The sequence below is a fragment of the Sciurus carolinensis genome, chromosome 2, assembly GCF_902686445.1.
Source record: "Sciurus carolinensis chromosome 2, mSciCar1.2, whole genome shotgun sequence".
NCBI lineage: Eukaryota > Metazoa > Chordata > Mammalia > Rodentia > Sciuridae > Sciurus > Sciurus carolinensis.
This window is the reverse complement of record NC_062214.1, coordinates 138,829,010-138,842,496: the sequence shown is the minus strand read 5'-3', so window position 1 is coordinate 138,842,496 and position 13,487 is coordinate 138,829,010. Positions and strand designations below refer to the sequence as shown.

The 13,487-nt window shown below is 34.8% G+C and overlaps 1 protein-coding gene across 1 annotated transcript in view; it reads right to left on the bottom strand.

Moving 5' to 3' along the window:
- Positions 1–13,487, bottom strand: part of Mipol1 (mirror-image polydactyly 1) — a 328,121-nt gene that overhangs the window by 96,442 nt on the left and 218,192 nt on the right. Inside the window, 1 exon segment of the mRNA XM_047538984.1 lies at positions 5,634–5,728. Within this exon segment, the coding sequence (XP_047394940.1) occupies positions 5,634–5,728 (95 nt within the window).

Sequence of the window (13,487 nt, the reverse complement as noted above, 5' to 3'; positions counted from 1 at the left end):
GAATTATCTATGATAAAAATATGATTACATGGAAATATAATTTAAGGCTTCTTGTATTCTTTTTATCAATGTTTTGCAGTGTGGTACCATAATGTAGCTCCACGGACAGTTAATTTCTGCAGAAAACCTAGATACAATAAATTTTTATGTCATGGATTGCCCAAAGGCATAAACCAATGAGAACAGAACTAATGAGATGAGAATTGAGTGTTCAACTCCCAATCTCAATGAAGAATTGTAATGAGGAAAAATACTTCTTCATGGTTAGAGTCTGCATGCTATAAGCATGAGTTATCAATGCATAGTTCCAATGAAGAGCATATGGTTCAATGAAAAACTATCCACTACCACTAAAAACAAACATCAGATCCTAGGGATAATTCCATATTTCTATTATTAATGTTACCATATACACAGACAGACGCATATAAGAAGAAAAAGACTCATTCTCAATAAATTTATAAAAGAATTGACCTGGTTTGAATGTGTTCCTAAAGTTCATGTGTTGGAAACTTAGATTTCAATGCAACTATGTTGGGGGATGGGGCCTAATGAGAGGTGGTGTTAGGTCATGAGGATGAATGGATTAATGTCTTATTGTAGGAGTGGGTTAATTTCACAAGAGTAGCTGTGTTATAAATGAAGTTCAGCCCCTTCATCTATCTTGTCACCCTCATCTTGCCCTTCTACTTTTTGCCATGGGATGATGCAGCACAGAGGCCCTCACCATGTGCAGAGTCATGCTCTTGGACTTCCCCACTCTCAGAGTCACAAGCCAAACAAATTTCTATTTATTACAAATTACTCAGTCTGTGGTAATCTGTTACAAAATAGTATGTACAGACATATATGTATATGTGTGTGTGCGTGTGTGTAAAATAATAGTCCATATAAAATGAACTGACACGTGTAGAAAAAATTTAGAATTCATTCCTTTTGAGTATATTTTATATAGCCTCTATCTAATGGTTTTATAACTTTGAAATATATAAACCAAGTAAGTAGGTCATGTTTAGCCCACTTTTTACTAGATCAAATATCTAAGTATTGTAGTTAATTTTAAAAATACTATTACTATCATGGAAAACATACTAACTTAAAATAGCGTATAACATATTCAGTATTTTTTGCTCTAAAATGTGCAATTTACCAGGTTCTGAATGGTATTACAGATTCATATACAGAATCAGAAAAAACCAGAAAAATGTAAAACATATTAATTGCTATTATGATAAATAAGCACATTAAATCCTACTACCAGCACCAAAAAACAGGATATAATTCTTGTCTAAACATTTTAATTTGCACTTTCTTTAAATAAAGGAAATACAAGGAAGCACTATAATATCACCCAAACATTTGAAACATAGGCATTCCCTCGATTAGAAAAGAGTTTGTTATATTATGCCTCTTGAACTTAGGAATGCAGCACTGCAGGTTTACAACAACAGGAAAAAATCATTACTAAATACAAACTAAACCCTACAAGTTTAACTCATTTTGTCCCATTGTCACAGATGTGAAACACCTATAAAATTTAAATACAATATATAATAAAAAATTTAAATATAGTATATAACATACAGTATAATTATATAATAATAAATATATAATTATATTACAGTAATTTAATATATATTATAAAATATTGGTGATTATAATATAATACTGATTAATATAATGTACATAGCTCTAGATTATAATTTCTAATGTATTTTAACACACCTCTGTTGATTTTGTTGAAATATTTGCAGAATTGAAAACCTGAGACTTAATGGGTAAGATTCTTCCCTGATGAAGTTGTTTACATTTATACTAATGAAGATGTTGCAGATGATTTGGCATTTGGCACAGCAATAAGGAGACACTAATACTTTACTGATAGTGATTTTATAATAAATAAAATTTATTTTAAACCTTCATATTGTTATTTCCCTCCTGCAAGTTCTTTATGTGGAAGAGCTGTTGGTTACAATGCTAAGTTTGGTAACTCAACTACTCTCTGGCCCCTGCCCCTAACTCTAATATTTCCTTTTCTTAGCACTTAAAATCTTGCTAAAACTCAAAAGAAACAAAAGAACAAAAAATACATTCCTACATTTCCATAAAATGAAATGGAATGCTTATAGCAACTATAGCTTTTATTCAATTCCAGTAAAAGCAAACAATTTTTGGCAAAAAAAAAAAAAAAAGACTTAAAAAATAAGGACAATATCACTAGTTGATAAAATTAAAGGCAAAGTAGAAAGAAAGTCATCAGCATATTTTAATCTTCCTCTTAAACTAACAAATGGGCATACCTTCTCCTCTCTTTTGTCTATAGAAAGGTGAGAGCCAGATTTGAAGTTTACTCTTACTTCCTGGTATTCACATTTGAGCTGTATACCGGCTCACTCCTGGCTCCAACTAGCTGTTCTAGTGCTGTGTTTTTCACATCTCATTTTTCTTAATTCTTGATAAATAACTTTATTTAATGACAACATACACACACACACACACACACACACACACACACACACACAATGTGAAACTGATTTAATAGCTGAAGTGTATTTTTTCAAGACTTACTAGGCATAATCCATTATCTATGAAATCGATCTATCTTTATTTTTTCTGAAAATTACAGTATTAAACTTGGCCTTCTCTACATACAAAATATAACTTTTTCTTTTCCTCTATAACCTAGGAAACTTTGAGAAAAAGCTAACATCTGTATGTGTTGGATGCATCTCACATAGGGATTTGTGACCATCAATCATTGAAGTATGTAAAAAAATTTATTTTCATTTTATATCACAATTAAAGCAGAATCTGAGCTTCCAGGAAATTTAAGCATATTATTTTTGGAAACTTCCTCCCTTGCTAGAGTTGTACACAGGGTTAAATAATGATATACAATTTATCATTTTAACCACTTTTTGTCTATCTTATTTATTTTTTAATTTTTTACAGACTGCACCTTGATTCACCACATACAAATGGGGTACATAATTTCGTCTCCATGGTTGTACCACGATGTAGACTCATACCATTCGTGCAATCATACATGTACACAGGGCAATGATGTCTGTCTTTCATACCCGCCTCCCTCTCATTTCCTTCTATACAGTCCAAAGTTCTTTCATACCCCCTTCCCTCTCATTTCCTTCTACACAATCCAAAGTTCCTCCATTCTCTCTCACTCCCCACACTCCCACCCCCCATTAATATCATTCTCCACTTAACAGGGAAAACATTTGGCCTTTGGTTTTTTGGGACTGGCTTATTTCACTTAGCATGATATTCTCCAATCCCATCCATTTATTTGCAAATGCCATAATATTATTATTCTTTATGGCTGGATAATATTCCATTGTGCATACATACCACAGTTTCTTTATCCATTCATCTGTTGAAAGGCACCTAGGTTGGTTCCACAAATTGCTAAATTGCTAAGGCTGGTCTCAAAGTTGAAATCCTCCTGCCTCAGCCTCCTGAGTTGCTGGGATTATGGGTGTGCACCACCATGCCTGGTCACTACTGAGATTTTAAATAGCAATGTTCTGCGACCTGACTATAACCTCTTATTCCTTCAGGTCTTGAATTTTCTTGGTCCTATTATATTTATTCTGCAATCTCCTTAAGATTTATGGTTTCTTGATACTTCCTTTATTTTTTCTCAGTATACATGCTCCTTCAACTTTATTTTGTGACCTATTTGACTTAGGATATTATTATCATTTCGACATTTTTTGCTAGTACCATCAATCTCTCTATTCTCTATCATCTTCCCCTAATAATTTGTAATCCTGAGTCAGTTCAATCTTTGGCCTTTTGTACTGTACACAAAGATGGTTCAATGTGGCATCCATCCCCAGCTGGGTCCTCAGGATAGTTTGACTTGGCTCCTTTTATTTTTTTCTTCCCCTTTTGTGGTGCTAGGGATTGAACCCAAAGCCTTCTGCATACTAGTCAAGTGCTCTACCACTGAATTACATTATATTCCCAGCCTTGACTTGTATTTTTTTCTTACCCATATTCAGTTCTTTCTCCCATTCTGAACACGAGTGGTTATTCTAACCCTATCATTCCTGTCAGGGTGCCTCTCATCTTCAGAAGCTCACATCAACCTCTAATTCTTGCAGCCTCAAATTTATTTACATTCTCAGTTATTCTTACCTTCTTTACTGCTATCTATGATTACGAGATAGCCATTTCCCTGTTCAACATGAACTCTTTGCAGACACTCTTAGTTCTCTTTTCTTCCCACCTTCTCCAGAGTCTGTTCCACAACACTCCTATTGGCTCCTTCCAATCAACCACACAGTTCAAGAATTTGGCATTTTTCAAACCAGAAAAGGAAAATCCTTAACCTTCTTTTCTTTCTCCTCAACTATCATTATTATCTTTCTTATTCAAGTTTCTTCAAGGATTACTCCATTGTTCAAATTGCCATACTTGTTTACCTATTAATTCAATTCACTGAGAACTGTTTTCTATATTTAATTCTCTAATAAAATTTTTTTGTGGAAGTCACTCATGACCACCAAATTTCAAATACAAAAGATACTTTTAATTATTATCTTACACAACTATTTAGTAGTATTTGACTTTCTTTTTTTCTTTTTGGAAATCTTAGTTTTAGTAATTTCGCACCCATTAATTCTCCTACTTCATTGAATTATTTAAAAAATAAATTCACTTTAACATTGGTTGAGTACTAACAATAAGCAAAAAATTGTGCTAAGAGCTTTACACACTTAATCTGTAAAGTAGGCATTGCTATTATTATTTTTAAAAATTTGGAATGGGCAAGGTGAGGTTCATTTAAACAAGGCTACATAGTGTGTGTAATTGCAAATCCCAGTAGCTTTACCAGTTTTTTAAAGTAGCAATAAGATGCTTATAGGGGGCTGGGGATATAGCTCAGTTGGTAGAGTGCTTGCCTTGCAAGCACAAGGCCTTGGGTTCAAACCCCCAGCACCACAAAAAAAAAAAAAAAAAGATGCTTATTAGGCATATCTTTGAGCCAATAATTGCTAACTTTGTTTAGAAGAACTCATGTTCATGTAAGCTGAAAAAAGTCCTCTGAAAATAAATATTTTAGCTTCATAAATTTTCAAAATAATTAGTAATCTGCAACTCAGCAACAAAAAGGAGCCTTAAGAACTGGCATCTAAGTTTTATTTATTTTTCAGGAAGTAATATCAGTTCATGCAAGATTACCATACAATCTTTTAAAATTCTTACACACCATAAGTTCAGCAGAGCACTTGCTGTCCTATCTCACAAGGGTAGCAGAAGTTTCCATAAAAAAACTCTTCATGTCAATGGAGGTGAATTAGCTACCTGCCACAATGTAACACCAAACAGGCACCAATCATACAGTGTTGATATAAGCTTTTTTAAAATTTTTTTGTGGTACTGAAGATTTAAACCCAGGGGTACTCTACCACTGATCCTGCCAAATGCAGGAAGGAAAAGAGGTAGAATAAATGAGTCTTTTATGGCTAAATAATGTTAAAGTTACCAAAATGCTTTGAATGCATAATGTTTAATTTCACTTAAGTATCTCCTTATTCACTATTGTTGAAATTAGATGGAAACATTTCCCAAACAATATTTACTTAAGCCCAAGCTAAGAAGAATTTTACCGGTAGTAAACTCGTAGTGTCTGGATTTCTTCTTCCAGTTTTTTGTACTGTTCAACTGCAGCTTCTCTGGCTTCTTGCATTGATAACAGCTTTGCCTGCAAATAGTTAACATTTTTTTAAATTTCAAGATTAATTCCATGATGTTAAAGTACAGTAGTTCAGTATGAAGAGAGGTCTTTTATATTTCTGGGAGCTGAAAAACTTCTCAATATTTTTAGTAGTGTCTCAATTTCACACAACAATGGTCTGGATGTATTAATAGTAGAAATACTAAAGACATGAACATTAAATTATGAACTTGGCTCATTTCTAAACTTCCACCTTATTTTATCTGTACTATCAGATATATGACCTTCTGCAATGTTTAACTTTATACATAGAATTCAGAATGTGGAACATGGGTTCAGAGCAATATTGAGGGTAGAGATAAGCACAATGGGTATTTCACACACAAACTGAATGTGGCTCCCCTGCTGATCACATTAGATTTTCTTTTAACTTTATAATAGTAAAGCTTAGAAAATTCTAAATATGTTGCCAAGCCATCTTTGATATTTAATGTGAAAAAAATACCCAAGACATATCTGATTCTTACAGATATGAATTAACCTTTTCAATTCCTTTTGTCAGGGGGAAAAAAAAATCCCTAAAAGGAGAATGCCAGCAACTTTAAATGATAAATTTATTTTGAATGATAACAAACATAAAATTATTCTAATGAAGTAATGTGATGTTTCAACACGTGTATATTTTATATGTTTAACTCTGGTTAAACTCTAACTCCTCAGACCACTCCTCATTTCTTTATGGTGAAACTTTAGATATATATTTTTTAGTTCTTTGAAATGTACAGTTCATTATTGTAATCTATAGTGGTTTTGATAGGGTTAACCATAATAATTTCAAAATCTTTTGCTGTCTTTTCATCATCATTCCCATTGGATTTAAGATATGCCAAAAAAGTTTTCATCATAACTTTTAAAACGTCAGATTTTATATTGTCAATTCAAATTAAATTTCGTGAAAAGATTGTCATTTACTTTAAACATGATAGATAACAAAAATCTAATTGTTGTCACAAACCTTACAAACTACATCAATGCCAATACTTAAAGTAACTGAAAGTTCAGTGTAAAGTTCTAGAATTTTGTTGAATCCATTGTGATTTCAGTGAAATTACTTTCTTGCATAAGAATACAGTCATAAGAAAATCATAAAATCCTAATTATAGAAAAATTAATTACTGTAATGAAAGTGAACAATAGATAATTCTATTTTAATAACAGAATTATAAAATATGCAGTAGTTTGGATATTTGCATATAAAGTTTAGGTACAAGATATTAATTTGTTCTCTATCTGGGCTAATAAATTCTAACAAAGAGTTTCTTTGTAATTAAATTTAAGATGCCTGAATGCTTGCTTTAACATGCAGTATTCCATAATTATAGATGAAACATTTTAACAAATAAGGAAAAAAATTTTTTAAATAAAAAGTAGGTTTTTTTTTAGTTGTAGATGAACCCAATACCTTCATTTTTATTTATGTTTTTTTATGTGGTACTGAGTGCCTCACACATGCGTGCGAGGCAAGTGCTCTACCACCAAGCTACAACCCCTTCCCAAGTAGCTGTTTTGTGATATCAATAATTAATCACGGGCGCGTCCAAGATGGCAGACTAGGGTGACTGCATCTCCTGTGGCTCCAGAACCCAGGATTCAAGAAGGGAGGCATTGAGAGACTTGGACTAACAGAGCCACAGGTGGAGTCTCCCCACTGGGTGAAGTTCGGCCTGGGCAGCAGGCCCGAGACAGGGGTGGCTTCTCAGAGAAGGGCTGGGGAGCTAGAAGTCTTCCCCAGGCAGCCCTGCTCCCTCCGGCAGCGGGCACCTTCCACAGCCAGCTTCTCAGAGCAGGCCGCACAGTGAGAGCCTTTCTGCACAGAGCCAGCTCCAAGTCCAAGAGCCAGCAGGCGAGCTCCAGCCGTAGGCAGCCTCTGGGACCAGGGCAGGGCAGCCACATATTTCTCCAAGCAGCCTGCTCCCTCCAGCGGCAGGCTCCCTCCACGGCCAGCTTCTCGGAGCAAGACAACCAGTGAGAGTCTTTCTGCACAGAGCCAGCTCCAAGCCCTGGAACCAGTAGCAGGCTAGGGGCAGCTTTCTTCTAAGCACTGCATTATCAAGTTCCTCCAAGACTTCAAGCTACTGAAGGCTGGGAGGTGATATACTGGAAATCTACAGGGACACTATAAGCCAATAGAGGAATCTGCAATATCTCAGAGTCCCACTGATATCTGACCAATATGAGAAAACAAGGGAAGAAAATGTCCCAAACAAACCTAGATACTATATCAATAAAACCCAGTGACAGCACAGCAGAAGAAATGTCAGAAAGGCAGTTCAGAATGTACATAATTAAAACAATCAGGGAAGCAAACAAAGAGATGAAAGAGCAAATGCAGGCATTGAAGGAGGAGATGAAAGAGTAAATGCAGGCATTAAATGATCATACCAATCAACAGTTAAAAAAAGCAATGTGGGAAGCAAGAGATCATTTCAATAAAGAGTTAGAGATACTGAAAAAAAAAACACACAAAAATCCTTGAAATGAAGGAAACAATAAACCAAGTTAAAAACTCCATAGAAAGCATAACCAATAGGATAGACACCTGGAAGACAGAACCTCAGACATTGAAGACAAAAAATGTAACCTTGAAAACAAAGTTGACCAAACAGAGAAGATGGTAAGAAATCATGAACAGAATCTACAAGAATTATGTGATATCATGAAAAGGCCAAATTTAAGAATTAATTGGGATTGAGGAAGGCTTAGAGAAACAAATCAAAGAATGAACAATCTATTCAATGAAATAATGTATCAGAAAATTTCCCAATCTGAGGATGAATGGAAACCAAATACAAGAGGCTTATAGGACTCCAAATATACAAATACAACAGACCCACACCAAGGTACATTATAATTGGAAAACCTAACTACAAAATAAAGACAGAATTTTAAAGGCCACGTGAGAAAAGAATCAAATTCATTCGGGGGAAACCAATAAGAATATCAGCAGATTTTCAATCCAGACCCAAAGGACCTGGACAACATTTACCAAGCCCTGAAAGAAAATGGATGCCACCAAGAATCTTATACCCAGCAAAACTTTCCTTCAGATTTGATGACGAAATAGATCCTTCCATGAAAACAAAAGCTAAAAGAATTTACAAAAAGAAAGCTGGCATTACAGAACATTCTCAGCAAAATATTCCATGAGGAAGAGATGAAAACAATGATGCCAAATCAGCATCGGAGGAACTAGCCTAAAGGAATAGCCAAAAAGGAGAAACCAATCATGTCACAAAACAAAATGAGTCAAATGACTGGGGAATACAAATCATATCACAATAATAACCCTGAATGTTAATGGCCTGAACTCATCAATCAAAAGACATAGACTGGCGATTTGGATTAAAAAGAAAGATCCAACAATATGCTGCCTGCAAGAGACTCATCTCATAGAAAGAGACACCCATAGACTAAAGGTGAAAGGATGGGAAAAAACATACCATGCACATGGACACAGCAAAAAGATGGAATATATATCCTCATTTCAGATAATGTGAACTTCAAGCCAAAACTAGTCAGAAGGGATAAAGAAGGACATTACATACTGCTTAAGGGAAGCATAAATCAGCAAGACATAACAATCATAGATATCTATGCCCCGAACATTGGCTCATCCATGTACGTCAAACAAATCCTTCTCAATTCCAGAAATCAAATAGACCACAACACAATAATACTGGGCGATTTTAATACACCTCTCTCACCATTGGATAGATCTTCCAAACAAAAATTGAATAAAGAAACCATAGATCTCAATAACACAATCAACAATTTAGACTTAACGGACATATATAGAATATACCATCCAACAAAGAACGAATACACTTTCTTCTCAGCAGCACATGGATCCTTCTCTAAAATAGACCATATTTTATGCCACAAAGCTACTGTTAGCAAATACAAGAAGATAGAGATACTACCTTGCATTCTATCAGATCATAATGGATTGAAATTAGAAATAAATGACAGAATAAAAAACAGAAAATTCTCCAATACCTGGAGATTAAATAATACACTATTATATGATGAATAGATAACAGAAGACATCAGGAAGAAAATAAAAAAATTCTTAGAAGTAAATGAGAACAAAGACACATCATATCAAAATCTCTGGGACACTATGAAAGCAGTACTTAGAGGAAGATTATTTCATGGGGTGCATTCAACAAAAGAAGTAGAAATCAACAAATAAACGACTTAACACTACAGCTCAAAGCGCTAGAAAAAGAATAGCAGACCAACACCAAATTAGAAGACAGGAAATAGTTAAATCAGAGCCGAAATCAACGAATTCAAACAAAAGAAACAATCAGAAAAATTAACAAAATAAACAGTTGGTTCTTTGAAAAAATATAAAAAATTGATAAACCCTTAACCACACTAACAAGAGAAAGAGGGAGAAAACTCAAATTACTAAAATTTGGAAATAACAAGGAAATATCACAACAGACACAAGTGAAATACAAAAAATAATTAGAAGCTATTTAAAAGTCTATACTCCAACAAAACGGAAAACCTCGAAGAAATCAACAAGTTTCTAGAGACATATGAATTACCTAAACTGAATGAGGAGGATATACACAACTGAAATAAAACAATTTCAAGCAATGAAATAGAAGAGGTCATCAAAACCCTACCAACAAAGAAAAGTTCGGGACCAGATGGGTTCTCAGCCGAGTTCTACAAAACCTTTAAAGAAGAGCTCATTCCAATACTCCTCAAAGTATTCCATGAAACAGAAGAGGAGGGAACCCTCCCAACTCATTCTATGAAGCCAATATCACCATGATACCTAAACCAGACAGAGACACATTGAGGAAAGAAAATTTCAGACCAATATCCTTAATGAACATCGACGCAAAATTCTCAACAAAATTTTAGCAAATCGCATACAAAACCATATTAAAAAGATAGTGCACCACGATCAAGTGGGTTTTATCCAGGGATGCAAGGTTGGTTCAACATTCGGAAATCAATAAATGTCATTCAACCATATCAACAGACTTAAAGTTAAGAATCACATGATTATTTCGATAGATGCAGAAAAGCATTCAATAAATAGAGCATCCTTTCATGCTCAAAACACTAGAAAAAATAGGGATAGTGGGAATATTCCTTAACATTGTAAAGGCCATCTATGCTAAGCCCATGGCCAATATCATTCTAAAGTGTGAAAAACTGAAAGCATTCCCCCTAGAAACTGGAACAAGGCAGTGATGCCCTCTTTCACTACTTCTATTCAACATCGTCCTAGAAACTCTAGCCAGAGCAATTAGACAAACCAAAGAAATTAAAGGGATACGAAGTGGAAACAAAGAACTCAAAACTATCCCTGTTCGCTGATGACATGATTAATATTTAGAGGAACCTGGAAATTCCACCAGAAAACGTTAGAACTCATAAGTGAATTCAGTAAAGTAGCAGGATACAAGATCAATGCTCATAAATCCAACGCATTTTTATACGTAAGTGATGAATCTTCAGAAAGAGAAGTTAGGAAAACTACCCCATTCACAATAGCAGCGAAAAAAATAAATACTTGGGCGTCAATCTCACAAAAGAGGTGAAAGACCTCTACAATGAGAACTACAGAACACTAAAGAAAGAAATTAAGAAAACCTTAGAAGATGGAAAGATCTCCCATGTTCTTGGATAGGCAGAATTCATTTTGTCAAAATGGCCATACTACCAAAATTGCTATACAGATTCAATGCAAGTCCATTAAAATCCCAATGATGTACCTTACAGAAATAGAAACAAGCAATTATGAAATTCATCTGGAAGAACAAGAAACCCAGAATAGCTAAAGCAATCTCAGTAGAAAGAGCGAAGCAGGGGGTATCACAATACCAGATCTTCAACTCTACTACAAAGCAATAGTAACAAAAACGGCATGGTACTGGTACCAAAATAGAAAGGTAGATCAGGGTACAGAATAGAGGACATGGACACAAACCCAAATAAATACAATTTTCTCTACTAGACAAAGGGGCCAAAAATATGCAATGAAGAAAAGATAGTCTCTTCAACAAATGGTGCTGGGAAAACTGGAAAACCATATGCACAGAAAGAAATTAAACCCCTATCTCTCACTCTGCACAAAACTCAACTCAAAATGGATCAAGGACCCCGGAATCAGACCAGAGACCCTGCATCTTATAGAAGAAAAAGTAGGTCCAAATCTTCAACTTGTCAGCTTAGGATCAGACTTCCTCAACAGGACTCCCATAGCACAAGAAATAAAAACAAGAATCAATAACTGGGATAGATTCAAACTAAAAAGCTTCTCTCAGCAAAGTACACTATCAGTAATGTGAAGAGAGAGCCTACAGAATGGGAGAATATCTTTGCCACTTCAGATAGAGTACTAATTCCAGAATATATAAAGAACTCAAAAAACTCTACACCAAGAATACAAATAATCCAATCAACAAATGGGCTAAGGAAATGAATAGACACTTCACAGAAGATGTACAAGCAATCAACAGATATATGAAGAAATGTTCAAAATCTCTAGTAATAAGAGAAATGCGAATCAAAACTACCCTAAGATTCCATCTCACTCCAATTAGAATGGCAATTATCAAGAACACAAGCAACAATAGGTGTTGGTGAGGATGTGGGGAAAAAGGAACACTCATACAGTTGCTGGTGGGGTTGCAATTAGTGTAGCCACTCTGGAAAGCGGTATGGAGATTCCTCAGAAGCTTGGAATGGAACCACCATTTGACCCAGCTATCCACTCCTTGGCCTATACCCAAAGGACTTAAAAATCGGCATACTACAGAGATACAGCCACATCAATGTTCATTGCTGCTCAATTCACCATAGCCAGATTGTGGAACCAACCTAGATGTCCTTCAATTGATGAATGGATAAAGAAACTGTGGCATATATATATACAATGGAATATTAATCCGCCATAAAGAATGATAAAATTATGGCATTTGCAGGCAAATGGATGAAATTGGAGAATATCATGCTAAGTGAGATAAGCCAATCTCAAAAAACAAAGGACGAATGATCTCACTGATAAGCGGATGAGGACCTATAATGGGGGTGTGGAGGGGTTAGCGTTAGGGTTAGGGTTAGGTTAGGTTTAGTGTTAGATTTAGGGAGGGGCAAGAATGGAGGAAGGAAGGACTGCATAGAGGGAAAAGAGGGTGGGAAGGGTGGGGGGGAAGAAAAAAATAACAGAATGAATCAAACAACATTACTTTATGTAACTTTATGATTACACAAATGGTATGCCTTTACTCCCATGTACAAACAGAGAAACAACATGTATCCCATTTGTTTTACAATAAAAAAAAAAAAAAAGAAGTCACTTCAAAGCTCAGTGACTTAAAAAATCAACCCTCAGTTACCCTGTGATGCTGTGGGTCAACTCTGTGTTTCTTTTCTGGTTCAAGCTCAGCAGATCTCAAATGAACTTCCTTATAAATAAGCTTTCTACTATGAATGAGATAAAAAGTTTGCTGATATGTAAAAAAAATAATAATTAATCACTTCACCAATTTTCACTATACTATGAAGTATGACTGTAATGGTACTTTGGAAGGCACAGATACCCACTATGACTAATGGCAAGTTAAAAGAATCACACAAAAAAGGTCGCATTGCATTTAACTAAGTAAAGTTCAAACATCATGTTGTATGTATTTAAGGAATATCAAATAATAGGTAACAGAAACTTTTGAAAAATAAATATATGCCAGTAATAAGT